The following is an 18,695-nucleotide window of genomic DNA, read 5'->3' on the forward strand; positions in this document are numbered from 1 at the left end:
AGAAGCAGCAGCGGAGTTTGAATTCCCACAGATTCAAACTGTATCAAGTTTCTACATATATATATAAATTATATTTATATATATAAATATATATTTATTTCATATATAAATATATATATATATATTTATGTTATGTGTGTCACGACAAAAGTGATACAAAATTCAGTGTCGTCAGAAAAAGAATAGTAATCCAATTTTTTTTTTAAATCATGAGTATGAGTAAAGGCACACACTTATAATCCACTAAATACATTATTTCTCCCTGTGTCCGTGGGCAGTGAACTGTTTTCATTCCTAGCTTATGACAAACTGGTATTTACAAGAAGAAGAGGCGCCGCGTGAACCCCGGCCGCGTCACGTTGTGGACACGTGCAGGTGATTTTTACAGTGTGGGCAGGAGTGGTGTGCGTCTTGTAGACCTCGAACCATGAAGGGAATCAGACAGCAACCGCAGATCAACCTGAAAAAACACACGCGCAGAGACACAACGCCAGATGTTAACGCCGCCGTTTGGCACGGTGGACGTGAAAACAACTCGCGTCATCGTCTCTCACCCCATCATGGCGAGAAGCATGCACGTGCACCAGGCGGCCTTCCCGGCCTCGTACGTGACCTTCGAGATGACGAGGTGGTGGCAGTGCGGGCAGCGGACCAACCCGGGGACGGCTCCCAGATGCGTCACCGAGATGGGAACGGGCGCCGGCTGCGTGGTCACCGCCGCCGGCGTTCTACCAACTGGAGGAGGAGAGGGAGGAAGGAACAAAGGCGTCAGAGGCTATTGTTTACGTCATGAAGATCGTAGAGATGTAGCTTTAATACTCTGTGTCAGTGGGTGGATTACGGTCCCGTGGGAGTTTGGGACAGTCAATACGGGAAAACGAGCCGGGTGGATCGAGACGATAAGAAAAAAGGAATATGTCTACATTTTATTTGTGAAGCCATCTTTCTCTCACTCCAGTAGAAGCTAAACTGTACACTGTGACACACACACACACACACACACACTTCATGTCAAAATACCTACTGCTGCCATATTTAGAGGTTTTAATGCACTTTTCGTTCATTGTCCAAATGAAATATTTATTATTTATAATATAATATATATATATATTTATCCATATTTATTTCTTTGCACCTTTTGTGAAAATGTGTATAATGTGGCTTTTTTATCGATGTTTTATTTCTTATTTAGTAAAGATAGTCTTCTTTACGTGTACATACCACATATATTTAGTTATTTGCACCTTTTGTGAAAATGTGTATAATGTGGCTTTTATATAGATGTTTTATTTCTTATTTTATTGCTGTTCAATAGAGTAAAAAAATAAATAAAATCACAATATTTATATATACACCCATATCTCGTTACTCGTGTGCATAACAGTTCTGTCTATTCTTTATAATACCTTTGCCTGTCCCGTTCTGTTCTCCCTATATTTATATTTATATGTAAGCACATTGAGAGAGAGACAGTACGCATACTTGGCCAGGACAGGTGATTCTGATTATAAAGCTCCATAGCGTGCACATTTAAAAACGTTTCTGCAATAAAGGGAGGGCTGGGGAACATGAATATGTTAGATGTGTGTGATATCTGTCATCGCTCATTCGAACTGCACATCAGAGCCGTTGTCTTGAAGCTGTATTCAAGTAGATTTTGTCCAAAGACGTTTTTTTATCGGCCACAAAATAATGATTTAGTGAGCTGAACGTTCTCCCCACCAGATGAGAATCAGAACCTTTTATTGCCAAGTATGTTTCCACATCATGGCGGGTGGTGAAACAATAGGCAATGATAACATTAACAGCAATCAACAACTAGATGTTTGCTGAGATGCAGCTGTGTTTGTTTGCCAACTGAGAAGAAGGCAAACAAGAGATCTAGTCGTCTTCATGTGGTTGAGGCGTTTCTCTGAGGACTGACGTCTCTACAGAAACAACGTGGGCGAAGAACAGGGCGTCATCGTGGACTTATAGTCTCAGTCTGTGCCATCGTGGACTTATAGTCTCAGAAAATCTCTCCATCCACATTGAGACACAAAGGATCATCTCTTCTTATTGGTCACAGACAACATGCGGTTACTTTGCGGTGTTAAGTTGAATCCGTTTTTGGGCGGGAGAAACAGCAGCTTGGTGTGGACAGAAGACATGAATGGGGAAAGAGAGACAAGAGATATTTGATATTACCTGCTTCTCCATAGGTGGGAGGAGGCGTCAGGGACGAGTGGAGGGAGGCGCTGTAGGAGGGGGGAGGGAGGATGCTGAATACGGCAGTGTCCAGAACAGGAGGGTGTAGACTGGCCTCCTCATACGAAGGGGGTTCCATCAGGAGATCATCCAGTCAAACAGGAAGCTGGAGACAGAGAGGCGACGCCGGTCATTTACATTGTGATGAACCAGACGGTGTTTATTCTAGTAGAACCTGTAACGACCTGTTATTTATATGCAGTCTTACTTTTTTTACCGCATCATTGAAAATGTCATGCACGATGTTATTTTTCTATTTTACTTTCCATTTGGTACCGTTAGTATATATTATTATTATATATATTTGTACTCTAGTTTTGTTATCTTGTGTTGTTGTAATTTACAATTTCTATTTTAGTAAAAAAAATGCAATAATAGATTCATATCTTTTAATTGTTTAGATTTTTCTTCTTCTTTTGAAATCTTTGATCAAACTCTGGCACAATAATGTAAAAAATAAATAAATAAAGTTTTGATCTTATCTTATAATTTTTGTTGCTGCCGTTAAAACCGGGAGCTTTGATCCTGTTGTGGGAGTAACCGGTATTGACAGATTGAACAATAGAGATCTTGTGTTCCCCCGTCTAGACTGATGAGGTTTAAAGTGACAAAAACAACACAACACACACAGGGGCATTATTATATTCTTAGTACACAGAATAAATAGACACTTCATGTCAATTACTGAAGTTAAAATGTAACAATCACTAGAATAAATACTATCCCATCTCATCGTCTGGTGCCAATACTGTATAAACTAAGTGACACTTATATATACACATGAAAATAAATATTGTAAAGTTGATTCAGAGAGAACCTATTTCTACTCTCATTAGATTTATGTGTACTACCTCCTTTGCCGGTGTAACTCAGATCTTTTACACACGTAAACATAGTGTTAAAATACTGTGACAAAGTCCCGCATTCAAACTCTTACTTCAGTAAAAGTACATATAGGTAATAACATCAACATTCACTTAAAGTACCAACTAATTATGCAGCATGCACCATTTAGAAATGCTGGGAAGCATTGATTATTAATCAGAATCTACAAAGTGATTAGTAACTAAAGTTGTCAGATACATTTAGTGCAGTAGAATTCAAAGAAGCATAAAACGGAAAAGTACACTTCAATATTTGAGTTGGTTACATTTCACCATTGCATTACGTATGACTATCTATTATCTTGTGTTTATAGTCATATTATCAGTGCAAAAAGCTCATTTAGGCATTGTAAATGTCACTCTATACAAACACGCTTAAGCTGAGTCATTGATTGACCCAGTTTAAGTCAGTCAGTGTCCTAAAAACAACAACAGTGTCAGTATCAAACACCCCTGAAAACTACAGTATCAGTACCAAAAAAAAGACCTGAAAACTACAGCGTCAGTATCAAACACACCGGAAAACTACATCAGTACTAAACACACCTGAAAACAACACACCTGAAAACTACAGCGTCGGTATCAAACACACCTGCTGAACGCAGCCCGGTAACTCGAGCTCAGTGGGACTTCCGAAGCCGCGGGACCCGACCCGGAGCACACCTGCCGGCCTCTGTCGTGAAGCCGACCGCCTGTGGAGTCGTCCGTCCGGCGTCGCTGGTCCAACCGCGTGCGGTGAGCTCCGTGTCCGGGTGTGAGCTCCCTCTGCTCCGCGCAGCAGCTCGCGGGAGGCAAGTGAACAATGCCGGTAACAGCCGGGACGACAGAGCCTGTCGGACCGGTTCTCTGGAATTGGAAACATCTTCCTCCTGAAAACCAAACCTTGACTGTACCTGTTTGTTCAAACTCGCTGCTGACTCATTCTCAGGGGGACTTTATTTATAGTACAGCCATTACCAGGACGTGACTTGACTTTTATTTACAGGGAAGTCAAACGGAATCAAGACTGGATATAAAAGTATTTACTGGATATCTAGAGATGCAGACATTGTTTGAAAAGAGGACATTTAAAAAAAGTAGCAAATAGTTTTTTAGAAACGTGTAAACAAATTATTTTCTGTGAGCATTTGCATTTATAGATTGCTGTAAAGTAAATATCAACAACAATATCTTGGTAAAAACAAACAAAAAGGTACAATATGATTTCTTTATCATATTCTTTATGAATTATTGTGCTAAAGAGTTTTATTCATTTAGCCTTTTTTACTTTCATTCAATCCCCTTTTATTTACTATGATGTCATTATAATTAGTGGTGTATAGTTCTTACGTCGTTTTCTTGAATATCTGTATTTTACTTTACTATTTATATTTCGGTTGACTTGGTAAAAAAAACTAAAGTACAATAGGATTTCTTTATGATATTCTTTATGAATTATTTTGCTAAAGACTTTTATTCATTCAGCCTTATTTTAACGTTACCCCCTTTTATTTACTATGATGTGGTTATAATCAGTGGTGTATATAGTACTTAAGTCGTTTTCTTGAATATCTGTATTTTACTTTACTATTTATATTTCGGTTGACTTGGTAAAAAAAACTAAAGTACAATAGGATTTCTTTATTATATTCTTTATGAATTATTTTGCTAAAGACTTTTATTCATAACTTTCTCTCGTATAAACTTATTTGAGTTTGTTTTTTTGGAGTCCCAGTCAAACTTAACGATGTAACTTGACACGTGGTGACTCATCACGTGACGCATCAAGAGAAAAACAGACTTTAAAACCCATTAAAAATAATAACGAGCAACAGTTTGTAACCCAAATTCATTTTATTAAGAAAAATGGTAAGGTCGAAAAAGAAAAAAAAGTGACATCACAGCTCATCTTTAGATGTTGTGTTGGTCGCTACCTCTGCAGACTCGGCAACGTCCTGGAATAGAGAAGAAGAAGAGAACGTGAGAGATATGAGGGAAGTGGACTACATTTATAATAAAGGGAGGAATACATAAAGTAGGGGTAAAGATAAAAACACTTAAATACTTAAACACTTGATAACTTTATCTTGGACACTTTCACCTGCTGACTGTTCAATACACTATAATCACTATACCTTATATATATATTTTCTATTCCTCTGTAATTTTATACCGTATTTTGTATTGTATTTTTATTTTGTATTAATGCTCTAATGTGCACCCGCCGCTGTGATCCTGCAATTTCCCCACTGTGGGACTAATAAAGCAATATCTTATCTTAAATATACAGACCTCATCATCATCATCGTCAAACTCATCTTCATCCTCCAATGTCTCGGCCTCAGGCAACACTCCTCCATCGTCCAGGAACTTAGACAAGGTCTCCAGATCCTTCTGTCCAGAGTAGTCGACCACCTAACGGAGAGAAGAAGAAGTGACGGAGGGCAGGATGAGGAATACTCCAAAGCAGTGTGCAGCTGGACGTGTGTGTCCGCTTGAAGATGTCGGCTCTACCTCTTTGTCGCCGGCTGGGAAGTATTTGAGAGTTGGGAATCCCTCGATGGTGACAGACTCCACCTCGTTGGCCGTGCTATCCATCTTGGCTATGATGATGTCATCGCTGTCGGCGTACTTTTCGCCCAGCTGTTCCCAGATGGGGCTCAGATCCTGACAGTGTTTACACCATGGAGCATCTACACACACACACATAAACACACATCAATTCAACTCATTATTTAGCTCAAGGGCTCATGGTTTTATAGTCGAAAATGGTTCGAAATGATCTAAATAAGTTGATCTAGCTAGTTTTTACAGAGCAGACCGACAGACAGGCGAACTTACAGAACTCCACGAAGACGTTTTTGGTCGGGTCCAGAGCGACGGATGCAAAATTCTTCCCCACCAGGACTTTGACTGCCTCTTTATCCCAGTCCTCTGGGATGCCCTCAGACTTTAAGTAAGGCTGCAGAACCACGTGGTTAGTTATTGGGTCTGACGCAGCGGCGTGACTGAGTACCAGGCTCCTGGGCGTTGGTTTGTTACCTTGGCGACGCCGTCAACCACATCCTGGCACAGCTGCCTCAGAGCCGCCACGGTGAAGTCGCCGGCGAACTTCTTCCCCGTGTCCATGTTGATGAGGCGCACGGTGGGGGCGTCTTTTGCGGATGTGCCGAAGAAGTTGAGCACATTAGACACGGTCGCTGCTACGTCAATCACAACCATCAGCATCTACGTCACACACACACACACACACACACATAAAGAGGACACACACAAAAGCAAACATAATAAGGTTAAATTCAAATTTATGTCTCTGACTTTCTTTCACAGAAACTCTTCTTGCAACACACACACGCACACACACACACACACACACACACACACACAGTTACCTTGCCCTTGAACTCTTTGGCGATGGGCCTGGATTGGTCCACCAGGGCCGCGTGACTCTCCACAGAGGAGTTGATGAAGAGGAGGCCGTGCAGCGGGATGCCAGAGTTGAAGATATTGTCTGCTGTCTAAAAACACACACAGTATAGTGGTATTGAAGTTATATTATACAGTATGTATAATTTTACATTTGATTTACATTTCAAAAAAGATGTGTGTGTGTGTGTGTGTGTTACCTCCATGCTGAATTTGATGATCAGCTCCAGGCTGTTTTGCTTAATGAAGGTGATCAGATCTTTTGGCTTCAGCTCCCCTTCTTCTGACAACGGGAAGTCCGCTCTGCCTTCGTCAAACTACACACGCGCACGCACACACACACACACACACACACACACACACAAATAAGTTTATTTTTGTCTCTTGTAATTGTTTGATTGACATGCCATCAATAAACGCGAGCACGCACGTCAAAGGCTCTGAAGCATGACACAGGATGAAACACAGTAAAATAATACATATAATTCATTTGTATAATAGTCTTTAATAATAATTTTCTGAAATTTCCTTGACTAATTAATTAATTAAAATAATTTTTTTAAATTACATTTGTTGCAGGTCGAATATCTGCCTTGTAACCCTAACCTCAGCCCTGTCAAGATTATGCTTCTAAATCCAAAAGTCAGAAAAGTCAGAATCCGCTGAATATCCTCATCTTTCCATCCTTGTGAGGACATTTACTCCCCAAAAAGGGAACACACCGTTCGCACTAGATGGCAGCGAAGCCAACATCGTTCCAGCTTCTTGTATCTTGGTTCGGCCTTTCAATAAAACCCTCTGTGCCTCTCACTTCGTATCCATCGTAATGTTTGACCTTTTTGAAGAGCACCACTGAGTTGGCTTCGACTCCGTACTTCTGGAAAACCTCTGGGCTCGTTGTAAGAGCAAACTCGGTGTCAGAAAGGGTCAAAACAAGCGTCTTGAACGCCTTCACAGCCTCACTCTCCAGATTCTGAAATAGATAGAGATCAAAAAATACATATGAATGTAAATATACATGATGTGATGTATTAGGAAGGGTAGATGAAGGAGATAAAACGGACATCAAAGAATCCTATGACAGTGATGCGATGGGACTCGATGAACTGAGCTGCCGACTCTGCCGTGTCGAGCACCGGAGCGCCGGGGCCTGTGGAGCGCTTGATCCACTGCAACATTCCCGGCACCGTCCTGGGACCTGGATAGAAATGAAGTCAAGCCATAGTCATTCAGGTGCTTTCACTCAATAACCAAATAAAAAAACAAAAAGGAACCGAGTAGCTTGAGCTAAACAGACTATATCTGGCTTGTTTACTTCTTATTTGTTTACTTCTTGTTTGTTTACTTCTTGTGAACACAGGTGGTTGGTTGGCTACTGCTGGACTATTTATCTGCTCTTGTCTCATGGATATTAATACGTGTTTCTTTTTCACTGAGTCACATCTTTTAACCTTCAGTCCTGATCATAAATACAAATATTCATTCATTTTCACAATTGTTCACCCTTTAAATGCCAGTTTGTTTACACAATGCAACACATAAAGCTTGAGGACTTCCCCCCTAACCCAGTCTGAGATTTGTCAATAAATATTTTGATAAATCATTGAATTGTAAAAAAAAAATGCGAGAAAAAACAGGAAAACGGCATGTATTTGCCCCACATGGCATACATGAGAATATGTCTCAATCTGATGGAAAAGATCAACATTAATAATAATTTGGAAGTGTGGTGTTTAACGGGTTTGAGGGTATTTTGTCTCCACTGTTTACCGTTGACTTATTAAAAGGAGCAGAAACTCCAAAGCCAATCCTCTCCAGGGTGAAGCTTCACAGTTAACACACGCACACACATGGGCGTGGTCTCAACGCTGCCATCCACCCCAAATAATAGTATAAGTGAAGTTGGACACAGTTGATTCACTCAAACAAAAATCAAGAAAACAAACGGCAAACCAACAGAATAACCCCCTGGCACCAAAAAGACGTTGGACGGGTTGAGCAGCTCTACCAGAGTCATTTACAGTTACTGTGTGTGTGTGTGTGTGTGTGTGTGTGTGTGTGTGTGTGTGTGTGTGTGTTTACCGGTGTAATCCATGGGGTTCTTGCGGTCTCCGTTCGTGAACATTTTCAGAGTCGGGTAGCTCTTGATTTCAAACTCCATGGACAGCTCCTCCTCCTCGGTGGCCTCCACTTGGGCCAAGCGCGTCGCCTCCCCCTCCTCCTTCAACTTCCCGGCGACCTCGGCGTAAATGGGTTCCAGGCTTCTACAGTGGCCACACCAGGGAACATCTAGACACACACACACACACACATACACACACACATAGTTGATGGAATGAATACTGACAGTCACTCATCAAAGCAGCAGACGTGCGGCCTCCCATCGGGCCTCTCCGTTCCATCAGGTTTTCTTTTTTTTGTCGCTATCTCATGAAAAAGACACACATGTAAATACGCTGCTGATAGCAACGGTGGCAGTTTGGCGCAGCCTTCTCCCACTTCACTCTTTTTCCTCCTCCGGGCCTCTGCACTCGCAGCGCTGAGCTCAACGGTGGGAGAGTTGGACCCAGGGAGCATCTGGAGAGGAGAGGCCACGTGTTTGCACGTCGGTCAGATAACGCCTCGCCGCTCGCGGGGGCCCGAACGCGACATGAAGACATTAATACCGGGATTAATACTCTGAACTCAAGCTCTTCGTCGTTTCTGAAGCTTCCCGTTGTATCCCGTGTCCGTCTTCAGCTTCATTTGGATAAACCTCCATGCATATTTTAATCGAGACGGCACCTTTTAACACAACATTGCTCACTAATGACACTGATGTTTGTACTAAAAACCATCACAAACGTAGAATATATATATATACAAAAATATATATATATTTATATATATATAAATATTTTTATATATATATATAAATATATTTATATATAATATATTTAAATTTATATATATATATAATATATTTATATATATATATATATATATGTACTTACAGAATTTAACCAGTAGATATTGATTCTCGCTGAGAGCTCTGTCAAAGTTTTTGTCGTGGAGAACCATCACGTTGTTCTCCTGTTCTATCTCAGTTGTTTTCTCTTTTTTGGGCGCCGCTTCGGTGTCCTCCGTCTCCTCCGAGGAGTCTCCTTGTGTTTCTTCTGGGTGGGAGTCGTCCGCCTGGCTGCAGGAGGCCCAGAGCAGCAGGCCCAGCAGAGCTACGGTCCAAAGTGTGTGCGTCCTCATGTCGCCGTGTTTCTGCTCCGCTGCCTCCTTCCTCTCTGGTATGGAGACCCTCAGTACGTGTGTCACTGAGGGGTTACACCTTTATGTGTCTAAGATGGATGTGTGTCAACGTTTCACTGGCCTTGCCTGTCATCCAATCAGGTGGTAGGCCTGCAGGAGTCTCTTGACTCGTTCCAATGTGAGCCAATCGAATGCTGCCCTGTATATTCAGAATTGGGGGGAAAAATGACTTCCAGAACTCTCCCTCTCCTCCCTTTTCATATTTTTTCGCGATTATTTCATTTATTGTGTCTTTAGTTTCAGACTCTGACACCCACCAGATGGTGTAGCAGCATGTACGGATGTATCATTCTTTAATTTGTCTCTCTGGGCCTCATCAGACCCGTATTTAACTCAAAGCATTGAGAGTTAGTAAATGCATTTCTATCTCTTCCTCTTTTTTTTTAACCTGTCTCTTTTCTTTTATCTCACTATTTCTGTTTTTAAACAAAACACACTTTCCCATCTCTCTTCTCTACTGTTTAGTAGAAAAGACAGGCCTCTTGGAAATACACACTAACTGGAGGGCTATTTGGAAATAAGCAATGTCAGTCATTTTCGTTGAGAAAATAAATGTTAAAGAGCTGATACAAACTTCTATCTCACTGAGTCTTTTATCTCTATAGTCAATCCCTCGAAAACCAATTTAAAAAAATTAATCAAATCAAGATGTATTACGAGTAGGGACATTGTGTTAGAATAGCAAATGTCACTCGACACTAAGAAATACGTACAACTAGTTGATTTACAGTAAAAACTTGATGAAAACCAATTTTTCTTTCCCACTTATTCTAAATGTATGAATTTAAAGGGTGTACTGCGTTGTGTGCACTGGGGGCCGCGGTGTGTGTGTGTGTGTGTGGGTGTGGGGGGGGGGGGGGGTAAAGGTCATGACCATATAGTCCGTCCACGGCTTGACGACCAATCTCTGTCCCTTACTTTGTTGCTTGTCGTCTCTCTACTGTTGATTCTCTTATTTAAAGCATAAAATGCCCTGGAAAAAATATATATATATTGTAATAATAGAGGTTTCCAGAAGAAAACTGAGCACAACACATTTGGATTTTTTTTCTTTCTCTTTTTTTATTATTAAATTGTGTACAAGTAACAAGGTTGAAAAGGACGTGAATGAATCTGTGAATGAATCTGTGGCCTAATGCTGCATGTGTGTGTTCTCCGTCAGCGTGTGTGTGAGCTCTGGGTTCGGGTCCCAGTAGGCCAGCAAGTCACTGAAGTCCAGCTGAGTGCTTTCCATGGTGTGTGTGCTGTGATGCGGGTGTGTGTCAGAGTCTGTGTGTGTGTCAGAGTCTGTGTGTGTGCTGTGATGCGGGTGTGTGTCAGAGTCTGTGTGTGTGTCAGAGTCTGTGTGTGTGCTGTGATGCGCGTGTGTGTCAGAGTCCGTGTGTGTGCTGTCCTGTGGAGGCGTGTCACTGTGCGTGGCGTCAGGTGTGCTGCTGAAACTGACCAGAGAGCAGCAGGGGATGGGCTCGGTCCAGAAGCTGAGTGGGAGGAGCCTCTTGATCATCGGCTGGCTGCGGCCCTGACTCTGGCCCCTCTGGTTGAACAGCTCAGCCAGGGGCCCCAAACTGCCGTTGCCCTTGGCAACCCCGACTCCTTGGTCCTCGGCACCAGCCTTCGAGCGGTTCTCTTGCTCCTCCGGGCTTCCCTCTCTTGCAATTTTCAGCAGGTCGTCATAGTAACGCAGACGCCCACCGGTCGTCACGGAGACCGAGTCGCTGTAGATGTCACAAGCTTCTTGATCGCCGGAGCAGCGGCCGAAATACCGCTGGACGTCCCGGCTGATGAGGTCCGCGAACCTCAGCAGCTGCTTGGTCACGTCCAGCGCGTAGTGGGCGGGATTTAGGAAAACCTCCAAGCATCCCTCCTCTTCCTCCTGAGCTTCAGATTCTTCATCCTCCTCCTCCTCCTCGTACTCGTCTCCGTCTCTTTCCTCCTCCTCTTCCCTCGTCTGCGGGTTCTCCTCCAGCATCTCCACATCTTCGTCCTCCTTGCACGGAGAGTGCTGGAAGATCAGAGGGAAGTAGGCCGGAGTCGGGGCCTGAACGAGGAAGTTTCTTATGACGCCCGCCGCCATTGTCGACCTCTCTGGGTCAAAGAAAGGAAGAAAATAAAGTAAGATACTTAGAACAGTTTGTTGACAGGATAAATAACTACAATCGGATGAAGAAAGCTGTATTACCGTAGCTGCCGGGTTCAGGTGGATCTGTGATGAAGTCTGAGGAGAGGTCTGCCCTGCGTCATTGACGGATCTACTTTCTGTGCCAGCGTGTTTGCATATGTAATACTGGACCGTCAGGTCGGCCACCGTATATATACCTGAGCCCCCGGCCGGCGGATGAGGTCGCTGCCAGAGCAAATATTTGCAAGCCGGATTGGCCAAACACACTTTGTTTACTTTATCACTGGGCAACCGGGGAGGGGGTCCAGGGCTAATGGATCCCCTGCTAGGAGATGACGAAGAGTCGTTATACAGACACACACACAAGCATCATTGCTTTTTTTCTTTTCTTTCTTCTTCTTCGTCTTCCTCTCCCCCCCGTCCCTGTTATCAGGCCAGTTAAAGGATTAAAAGAGCGTGAAATCAAATCACATGCCGTTTTGACTTCTAAAGGGGGAACACTCTGGACAGCAGGCCGAGCCGCGGCACGACCCCACCCCACCCCCGGGCCCAAACGCCATGATGTTTTGAGCGCCAAGCACAGAAGACTCGACGTCTAACCGCCGCGTCAACGCGCACCGCCGATCCTCGTCTTCAAGAAGGAGCATCGTGAGCTCAGAACAACCCCGTCGGTGTCGAATGACTCGGAAACATTTGGAAAGGCCGATGAGGTGAACCAAGTGGCCTCCAGCCGGTGAGCACTTTGCATGTCAGGGCCGGTGCCTCGTTTTACTAAAACACCCTGAGCGGGAATGAAGGTCAGAATAAAGCTTGTAGGCTTGATTTCTTTGTTTTTTATCGTCGTTTTTGTTCACGTCAGCAGTTTTCTTCATTGATTCCAAAACCATAAATGTGCTCGTGGCCCTCAGGACGAATTCCAATAAGTTCCGACTGACATTTTTTTTTTTTTTTTTTAAACAGGTGTTATGACATTTTATCTTCAATAAAAGGCCCAAATATGTTCTAAAGCAGGTGTTCACTGTCGTTTTTAAACATTACTCAAACAGGAATACACTTTGCATTTGTACAAACAATAATAGAGTTATGAGGGATAATACACATTTCGCAGGTCCGGTGTGTTTTTACAGGAATAGGAGTGTGTGTGTGTGTGTGTGTGTGTGTGGGTGTGTGTGGGTGTGTGTGTGTTGCTACAGTGCCTGGGTTTTGTCACTCATCGCAACACAGTGTGGCTCATTGCTGTGTTTTTAGTTTTTTGGCAACAAAATAAAAATATGGCACAGATGAATAAGTTCCATTGGGCTTACACACACACACACACACACACACACCACTTCATTTGTTTTTGTGTTGAGAATAAGAAAAAAAAAGAATATTACCATTAATATGATCTCCCAAAAACATGACTTGGGTTTTGGGTTAAAGTTATAGCTTAAAAGTTAGAGAGACAAAGATAAGTTTTTTACAATTCAGAAGAGTGCTCTAATATTTAATATAAAAAGAAACATACAACTTTAATTTCTTTGCAAACTTTCCCATCACGGTGAAGGACTGGGAAGGTGTTCATTTTTTTATTTGTTTAAATGTTGTATATATGTTGTCGTAAATATTACAAGCAAGGGTCAAATACAACATTTTTCAAGAATTAATCAATATTAGTTTTTATTTTAAGAAGTAAAATTAAGTATAGTGGATTTGAATATTAAAAGTATTTGTAAGTGGCTTTTGGGAGATGAAAATAAAATCATGCCTTTTACTTTACAGTAGGTAACACAGAATAAATTAAATTTAGTGTGTCACCGAATATACAACATGTGAGTTCATACATGTTATTTTATACAACTTATCAATCTTGAAACTGATGATTTGATGATTTAAGTCTCGCCGATTAAGTCCTGCACTTCTAATGTTACCAACCTTCCCAGACATCTGTACCTCTGTACATATGTGCATGTGCTTCTGTTTATATGTGCACGTTGAGCATTAATGTGTGTTTGTGTTTGTGTGTGTGTGTGTGTGTGTGTGTGTGTTATCAGGACACCCTGACTCCCTTGGCCTGCCTGTCATCAGTATCCAGGCTTCTGTGTTGATTTTAGGACTAAAGATCAATAGCGGCAATATGTCAGCTCTCAAGAGCCTGACAATGAATTACACACGCTTTTAGCCACACAAGCACATGAACACACACACACACACACACACATACACACACATACACACACAAATGTATCGTAGAAATATGAGTGGATAGAAAATTAATTACAGCAACAATTGTTAAGTAACATTTTGACATTTCTTTATAATATATGGTAATACAGATATATATAAAAATGTATATATATACATATATATATATATTATATATATGTGTATGTATATATGTGTATATATTTATATATATGTATGCATACATATATATTTGTATACATACATATTTATATATGTGTATGTATATATGTGTATATATATGTGTATATATACATATATATATATACAATTATATATATATATGTATGTTTGGGCTCAAGGTGGGTGGGGCCAGGCCCCGTGGCCCTCTATGGGCCAGCCACCACTGACTGATTGGCTAAATTGTACCTCATTTATCTCTTTAATTAGTAATTGGCTAAACTGATTTTTAGACCCGTCTCTGGTGGGTCAGAACGATCAGGCCCCAGCTGAGACATGTAGACAGCGAGAGCACGTGCAGGAAAAACATGTATTTTGATATCCTATTTTACAAATATATATATATACATACATATATATATATATATATTCCATGTGTCCCTGAGCAAGGCAGCTGTCTACGGTGTATGATTGAAAGTCGCTTTGGATAAAAGCGTCAGCTAAACGTGATGTAATGTTCCTTCTGTCTTTTTGAAAGACAACGCACTTGAACATCTTTTTAATTTCTTTAAATTTCTTTAAAGAAATTTAAAAAGTGTTCAAGTGCGTTATTGAACACTTTTTAAATTTCTTTATGTAAGAAATGAATTCCCTTTTTGTTCCTCTTTTATCTATTGTCCTTGGCAATTCTCATTTCTGAGAATCACCTTCCCACCCACCCGTTTTGTGATCTCACAGCAGAGCCCACCCACCCCCTTCTCCAATTCAGCCACTTCCCTGGGTGGAGGGGGGTTTCTGTGAGATTCACAGACATAACTCCTGCTGGAAGTCACTGCTAGTTACAGACTCTGGTTCGCTGCTCCGTGACGTCACTACTCACGAGCGACGTCACAGCACAGAACCAGAGTGCATTCATGTCATGTGACAATGTTTCCATGGTGACCAGTGTTGCCAGGTCCGCGGTTTCCCCGCGGAATTGGGCTACTTTTGAAGTGTTACCGCGGGTTGAATTTTTTGTCCGCTGGTTCGGGTAGACCTATTTTGCATGCAAATTACATGAATATCTTTAAATAAAAATCCATATTTTAAATGAAATAATTTATTTATACCCAAATCCTACCAAACTGACTCCAGATCAGCACATACACACATTTTATTTATGATAATATACTGTATCTAATTACACAAGGCCATTTTAGGACCTAGGTGAAATAACTCTTTCGGGAAAACTGCTTTTAATGCTGGCATACTAAACATTTGGTGTTACTTTGTAGATATTACAATACATTTGGCAATGATAGCAATGCTGTTGGACTTTAAAAGCAGTGTATATGGTTTGGCACGGGCATATTTTGAGTTCTGATATTGGGCTGTTTTTTGGGCTGGTTTTATTGGCCATTGGGCTGGTTTTGTCACACAGACCTGGCAACCCTGAGTGAGAGATGACCTGCAGCAGCACACACACCTGAGCCCAGGGCCGGAGTGGGGCCACTTTTCAGCCCGGGAATTTCAGGCTCAAGACCAGCCCACTTTTTTCATGGTAGTGGAAATTGGATAAATGAAGCAACAGTTCAGCTCTTACTATCCTGTAGTTCTTTTATTAATACCATGGTCCAACAAATAATGTAACGGTTAAATACAACAATAATAATCCACTTAAAATGAGAAGTTAACAAAAAATATGCACAACATTAAAAAAGGCAGAAGGGCGTAGCAGGGGTGTCAGACTCAGATGAGGCAGTAGGCCAGATTTGCTGGAGTGAGACCTCATGGGGGCCATCATTGGCATGGTCATCATTTTTCTGCATGAGTATTATATAGTGGTGATTTACTCCTTTACTACACCCACTTCTGAGCAAACAATGCATATTGGTTCACCAAGTACTGTCATATACTGCTCTTTCTTAGAATATATAACTTTAAATCATATAGTTTCCTCTGTTATCCTCTCTACCTGTCCCTGTCGTCATGGCCTCCTCATTGCAAATATCGGGCTCATCATTTTCAGCAGGAGACTGTCTTATCTGCTGCTCCGAAGCTACAAAGAAAAATTAAGTCATATTACTGCATACTTCAATATCAATAGTATATATCAATATTTGCATAATATTTGCAAAGTCTATGGATCGCCATATTTTGGGTGATATAAAAAGGCTAATATTTTAATTCAATTTAATATTTTGCTTGGGAATAGGTTGACAACGCTACAATGATATTAATCAAGGCTACAACGTTAGCCGAAGAGTTATGTTGCTAATCATTAGGCCTTTGTCTCTCTTTAACAGTTGCCATTTGTGTTTATCCTCTTGAAAATAAATCTGTAAGCTTGGCACATTTGGCAGCATCCTCCTTCAATGCCTTTCTTTTTTTCAACCTGGCTTTTTCAGCCCCTCCTGCCCTCTTCCTCCCTGACGCGTATCGTTGCGGTCGGGCCGGCCCAGCTATCCGTAGCTGAGATAACTTTTTGGAAAAGACGGCTAAGGACCGAACCAACTCTATTATTTGGGAGGGGTGAACTTCCTCGCACGGTAACCCATGCAGAGGCTGCGGTGTCAGAATGCGGAACATGTGTAGCCCACTTTAAGAGAAGATGGACTAACGTGACAAATGTCAACAAATAAAATTCTCGACCGGCCCAGAAGTGAAGCGGCCCACCGGGAACTCTCCCGATTCTCCCGATTACCCACCCCGGGCCTGCCTGAGCCTCGCGCAGCGTCTTTTCGCGGCTCTTTTTCGGACCAACAGTTACACGTAAGTACGCCGCATTTTGTCAATGAAGTTACTTAATGAACGGTTCTCAGTTGTATATGTTGGTCAACTGCTTCTATAGTTTACTTTACTTGTGTTGGTTAGCATTGTAACACTGTGTGTTGTTAGCACCGTAAGGTTAGTAGTGGGACGTATATTGTTGTGTGTTTAACGTGGTCAGCATCAACAGGAAATCATTGACTTGTCTTTATGAATAATATTAGTTTGAATTGGTAATTACTACAGTTCCCCACGTTTAAGATGGGTTCAAGTTCTATGACAAGCAGAATATAGAATAATAAGGTGGAAAACACTTAGTTTTCTTGTCTGTCTGCCTATATCTGTGTAATAAATGAAGCTGTTACCTAGTTATTACAAATGCTCATCACTGTTAACGTGAGGGACTCTGTCTATGCGCTGCGTTGTGTTTTGCTGTGCACAGGAGATGATGAAGAAGACCACCAACTTCTTCCCAGGCAGGAAGGCGGTGTCGTTCCCATCGGGCCTCCGATGAGGCCATGAGGATTAAAACAGATCCCTCGCTTCAGGACAAGTCTCCTGCTCAGCTCCAGCATCGCGTGAGCACCAATGCTCTCACCGCGCTCCTTCACCGACAGGAGGTGATGGGGGAGTACGTCCTGCAGTTTGGTAAATACAAGGGGAAATTATTCAGATGGCTCCTAGAAAATGACATTGGCTACGCCATCTACCTGATGAAAACGGGAGAAGAAGAGGAGAGCGACTGTGGGATCGAAACTTTGTTCCAAAGCACATGCAAAGCCAGCGTCCCACACCTCTTCTGCAGAGCCGGAGATACCAGCAGCACCATTCCTTCCTGGGGGTACATGTTCTACTTTTCTTCATTGCAATGAGAAAGGATATTTAAATGTTGATTATTTTAATGTCTCACTTGCCTTTCCTGATTTGATCTCACTCCTCTCTAGATTCACCATCTCAGAATAAGGCCCCTGTGGACACACGGAGACACACGGTCCTGGATCAAGGTGTGCATTTCTGTGACATTGTTGTAACCACGGAGCTCTCTTCCCTGTCCTCCGATTGTACATGTACTGTCATGTTGTTTTGGGGTTTACATCTCTTCCATGTGCAGCTCCTCCCGTCTCTGTCGACGCTTCACCCCAGCTTGCAGCCTCTGTCCCTGGTCGTGATCAGGATGTGGCTCAGTGGCTCTCAGCAGCCGAGGCTGTTGATGAAGGCGGAGCTAGAGGGGTTGGGGCTGTGGCCAGGGTCACGTCCAGTACGCCACCTGATGAACATGCCGTCTGTGACGTCATCCACCTCAAGCGGAGCTCATTGACTCGATCTCTGACCTGCCGTCCCTGAAGTATTTCCAGCTTCACCCTGATGCTGCAGTCAGAGTGGACCGGTCCCTTCATGCCATGTATGAGGGTCTGAGTCAACGCTACACTGGAGTGGAGAAGGCCGGCTTCCAGCGGGTGGACAGGCATGAAGAACTAGTTTCAGTTTAAAACATAATTTTCAGTTTTTGACTTGGACGTTATATAGTTTAGTTGTCTTGGGGGTTTTTTAATGAAAAGATATAATTAGTTGGAACACTTCAGGTTGATTTATTTTTTATTGTAAAATATATTGAGGCTCAATTTGTACTCAATAAATTGTGAGATGTT

The 18,695-nt window shown here is 42.2% G+C and overlaps 3 protein-coding genes across 3 annotated transcripts; all 3 read right to left on the reverse strand.

The window, feature by feature from the left end:
• Positions 1–53: 53 nt before the first annotated feature.
• Positions 54–3,908, reverse strand: si:dkeyp-75b4.8 (lipopolysaccharide-induced tumor necrosis factor-alpha factor homolog). Its single transcript, XM_056410119.1, has 4 exons — positions 3,724–3,908; positions 2,188–2,353; positions 555–735; positions 54–460 (listed from the first exon to the last, which is right to left on the reverse strand). Exons 2-4 carry the CDS (start codon positions 2,324–2,326, stop codon positions 355–357), a joined length of 426 nt encoding a protein of 141 aa, XP_056266094.1. The 5' UTR covers positions 2,327–2,353; positions 3,724–3,908; the 3' UTR covers positions 54–354.
• Positions 3,909–4,945: 1,037 nt separating this feature from the next.
• On the reverse strand, positions 4,946–9,776 carry pdia2 (protein disulfide isomerase family A, member 2). Its single transcript, XM_056409849.1, has 11 exons — positions 9,530–9,776; positions 8,619–8,825; positions 7,601–7,734; positions 7,372–7,509; positions 6,737–6,853; positions 6,503–6,628; positions 6,153–6,338; positions 5,952–6,072; positions 5,625–5,803; positions 5,403–5,525; positions 4,946–5,065 (listed from the first exon to the last, which is right to left on the reverse strand). The coding sequence occupies exons 1-11, from the start codon at positions 9,774–9,776 to the stop codon at positions 5,009–5,011; spliced, it is 1,635 nt and encodes a 544-aa protein (XP_056265824.1). The 3' UTR covers positions 4,946–5,008.
• Positions 9,777–10,883: 1,107 nt separating this feature from the next.
• On the reverse strand, positions 10,884–12,115 carry LOC130190538 (protein PERCC1). Its single transcript, XM_056409995.1, has 2 exons — positions 12,016–12,115; positions 10,884–11,921 (listed from the first exon to the last, which is right to left on the reverse strand). The coding sequence occupies exon 2, from the start codon at positions 11,908–11,910 to the stop codon at positions 10,969–10,971; it is 942 nt and encodes a 313-aa protein (XP_056265970.1). The 5' UTR covers positions 11,911–11,921; positions 12,016–12,115; the 3' UTR covers positions 10,884–10,968.
• Between the last annotated feature and the right edge of the window lie 6,580 nt (positions 12,116–18,695).

The sequence above is a fragment of the Pseudoliparis swirei genome, chromosome 24, assembly GCF_029220125.1.
Source record: "Pseudoliparis swirei isolate HS2019 ecotype Mariana Trench chromosome 24, NWPU_hadal_v1, whole genome shotgun sequence".
Lineage (NCBI taxonomy): Eukaryota > Metazoa > Chordata > Actinopteri > Perciformes > Liparidae > Pseudoliparis > Pseudoliparis swirei.